The sequence below is a fragment of the Sinocyclocheilus grahami genome, unplaced genomic scaffold (assembly GCF_001515645.1).
Source record: "Sinocyclocheilus grahami isolate Dianchi unplaced genomic scaffold, SAMN03320097.WGS_v1.1 scaffold1207.1, whole genome shotgun sequence".
NCBI lineage: Eukaryota > Metazoa > Chordata > Actinopteri > Cypriniformes > Cyprinidae > Sinocyclocheilus > Sinocyclocheilus grahami.
In genome coordinates this window covers 203,226-206,852 of record NW_015506386.1, presented here as the reverse complement: position 1 = coordinate 206,852, position 3,627 = coordinate 203,226, and the positions used below count along the sequence as shown (strand labels likewise).

The following is a 3,627-nucleotide window of genomic DNA, read 5'->3' as shown; positions in this document are numbered from 1 at the left end:
AATAAGGGTAAGGAATGTAATTTATATAATGTGCAGACATATATTAATGAGTACTACAGCTATGTTCAGATCTATACAGATGCATCAAAGAGTTTAGACAATAAGGTAGGAGTAGCGTTTACTGTTCCAGAATTTCATTTATCAGTAAGGAAAAGGATCAGTGATGAGTTATTAGTTTATACACATGGGGAAATGATCGCACTAGTATTAGCAATACAGTGGATAGAAGAGATAAGACCTTTGAAATCAATTATTTGTTCAGATTCATGTTCATCATTGGTTAGTTTACAGTACAGTCACTCGGAAAGTAGACCAGACATTTTAATGGAAATAATGCAAACGTTATATAGAATTGAAATGATGGGGAGTACAGTGGTATTTGTATGGGTGCCGGCGCATATTGGTGTCCAAGGACATGAAACTGCAGATAAAGAAGCAAAAGAAGCAGTTAAAAACAACGACATTAACTTAATTGTTAATCTAAGTAAGAATGAAATCAAGAGTATTATTAAGATTCCTTAAAATAACTAATTTGTGGGAGAGAATTTAAAAAAAAGAAAAAAAAGGAAGGAAAATTGGGAAGGAAGTCAATTTTGGATTCACACTCCATTCCAGTTGGTGGCGGAAATACACCATTTTGTTGTTTGTCAATCGCCAATAAAATTTCAAGAAGAAGAAGAAGAAGCGTGGCGCAGTAAATCTGGGGTGTTTTGCACAGTAAAAACAGCTCTTTTTCCTGATTAAACGCGACAGCATGGCGCAGAGCATGCTGCTGTACTGGGGCTCCGGCTCTCCGCCGTGCTGGAGAGTCATGCTCGCGCTGGAGGAGAAGCAGCTGCAGGGATACAAACACAAACACCTGTCGTTTGACAAGAACGAACACAAGTGTGCAGAAGTGCAAGCTCTCAATCCCAGAGCTCAGGTGCGTTCCCGTGCATGACAGACTCGTGTCGTGTATGATTTCTTAAGATTGCATTGGGCTTTTACTTTCTGTGCAGCTGTAATTCAGCGACGGGGCAGTTGCCAGACTCTTGTTTTAATATTGCACTTTTTTCTTTTTCGTTTTATTTGCAGCTTCCGACTTTCAAGCACGGAGACATCGTCGTGAACGAGTCGTTTGCAGCGTGTCTGTATCTGGAGGTAAAACACACGAGGGGCGTGGCATGCGACAGAGGGGCGTGGCGTGTGACAGAGGGGCGTGGTATGCGATAGAGGGGCGTGGCATGTGACAGAGGGGCGTGGTATGCGATAGAGGGGCGTGGCATGTGACAGAGGGGCGTGTCGTTACGGGATTCAAATATTTATAAACCTTTATTCAGTGTCCAGTTGATCGCACACAATTCAAACGTGTTATAATTCTTATAAATCAGAAAATACGATCAGTACAGCTGTAATCGTCTGCCAGAGAGGGTGAAATTACTCGTTAGTCTAGTTATGATGGACGTTCTGTTACATCTGAATATTATGGAAGCCCGTTTCGGCCACGGAATTAAAAAAAAAAAAATTTAAATAAAAAGGTAATTGCGACTTTTTAGTCTCACAATTCAGAGTTTATGTCTCACGATTCTGAGTTGCGAGAAAAAAGTCAGAATTGTGAGCGAAAGTGTCGCAGTTTACTTTTTAACGTTTTTTTTTATTCTGTGGTGGAAACAAACAAACAAAAACTAGAGAAAAAAGTTAATCACAGATTTTTTTTTCGTCATAATGTATAACAGAAATTCTAATCGGACATCGTAATGGAAAAATATGAGATGAGTTAAAATTATATTTAAGTGCTTTTATGTTCTTTCGCAAAACTGGTTCCCGAAGAAAATTTTTTTTTTTTTCTTTATTGAATTATAAAAATTTGACTTTATCCTCTAGATAAAGAGTCGCGAGATATAAACTCAAATTACGAGAAGAAAAGTCATAATCGTGAGATAAGAAGTCACAAGTACCCTTTTTATTTTTAATTCCATGGCGGAACAAAAAGGTCAGAATTACGAGGCGTAAACTCAGAATTGCGAGAAACAAAGTCCGAATTGAATTAAAAGTCGCAGTTAACTTTTTAAATGTTTTATATTCCACGGCGGAAATAAGCTCTGTTGACATACCGACACATTACTATTGTAACGCGTAAAGAACGTTCTGGGAAAGTTCGTGTGAATCAGGTCCGAGCAGATTCAAAGCATTGCGTAACTATCAGTCACCTTTATTTCTATAGCGCTTTATACAATACTGATCGTGTCAAAGCAGCTTTACAGAGTCAAACAGGAACATAGTTCATCAATAATGCAAGAAGACGATAACGAAGAGTCGTTTCTCCAGCTAAAGTCAGTCATGATCTGCTTTACAGAAACGCTGAGCATCAACGGGAACGCAAACGAGTCGCATGTCAGCGTCATTCGAGAAGACATTAGATCGCGTACCAATAAATGTTGTGTTGTGACGTTTAATAAATGTGCAATTATGTCCTTATTGCTGAAAAAATGTAAAAAAGATACTTTTTGCATGTTTGAAAAAAAAAAAAAAAAGACAAAAGGTTTACGACCGAATTCAAAATCTCTCGTGAAACCGGTTTTGCGAAAGAACGTAAAAACATTGAAATATAATTTTAACTCGTCTCGTATTTTTTCATTACTATGTCTATTTATAGGGTCTCCGTTATACATAACGATGATGAAAAAATATATTTTTTTCCCCACCACCATAGATTTTTATTAAAAAAAATTTATACGAAAAAATTAAAATTTAAGTAATTGCCACACTTCATCTCACAATTCTGACTTTTTCACACAATTCGGAATCATGAAATAAAAACTCAGAATTGCGAGATAAAAACCTTTAGACATTTTCTTTTAATTCTATGTCAGAAACGAGCTTCCATAATTAACAGCCCAATGGATTACAGTGGAAATAATAAAAGTATCGTCTATCAAACTTGGATTGAGTTACAAATAATCACTTTGTACTAGCAAAGGTAAGAGCGTCAAATTAAATATTTTATCCCAGATAAGAGTAGATATTAATTTTAATCTGTTCCCGTCTTCATTTATTATCAATTCTGATGTTATGTATTTAGAATTTATATTGCTTGATGTTGAAAGATTTAGTTCAGTTACACATGGAAATTGTTTACTTTAAGCGTCAATAAAAATATCAAAGTAACTTTGAAAACATGTTTATCATGAAAGAGTAGTAATAACTAGACATGTACATTTTCTGAAGAAAATATGAGATCTTTTTAGTATTTTTAGCATGCTATTTACATCACGAGCAGCAGAGTTTCATCATATTAATATCAGCATCTGATGCAAATTCATATTTTTGAGTCTCTGAATAAAACTGAGCTGTTTTTACTATATATTCTCGCTCTATCAGACTATATGAGCCATAAAAGCCTGATGGATCAGATATTAAAAACACATATTAACTTTTTTATTTATTTATTTTTTCAGATGACGTGGCTTTCTATGAGTGGTACGTTCCTGAAGGAGAGAGACATGACTCGGCTCTGAAGAGGAATAAAGAGAGTTTAATCGCCGAGCTCAAACTGTGGGAAGGATACTTGGAGAAGGTTGGGTTTTATTGATATTTATTGATAATATGTGACCCTGGAGCACAAAACCAGTCATAAGGTCAAATTTA

At 35.9% G+C, this 3,627-nt stretch overlaps 1 protein-coding gene across 1 annotated transcript in view; it reads left to right on the top strand.

Moving 5' to 3' along the window:
* Positions 1-654: 654 nt before the first annotated feature.
* LOC107568012 (glutathione S-transferase A-like) overlaps positions 655-3,627 on the top strand; it is a 6,146-nt gene continuing 3,173 nt past the window's right edge. The window contains exons 1-3 of the mRNA XM_016253843.1: positions 655-922; positions 1,075-1,201; positions 3,438-3,556. Coding sequence (XP_016109329.1) covers positions 755-922; positions 1,075-1,201; positions 3,438-3,556 — 414 coding nt within the window. The 5' untranslated portion in view covers positions 655-754. The remainder of the gene's footprint in view (positions 923-1,074; positions 1,202-3,437; positions 3,557-3,627) is intronic.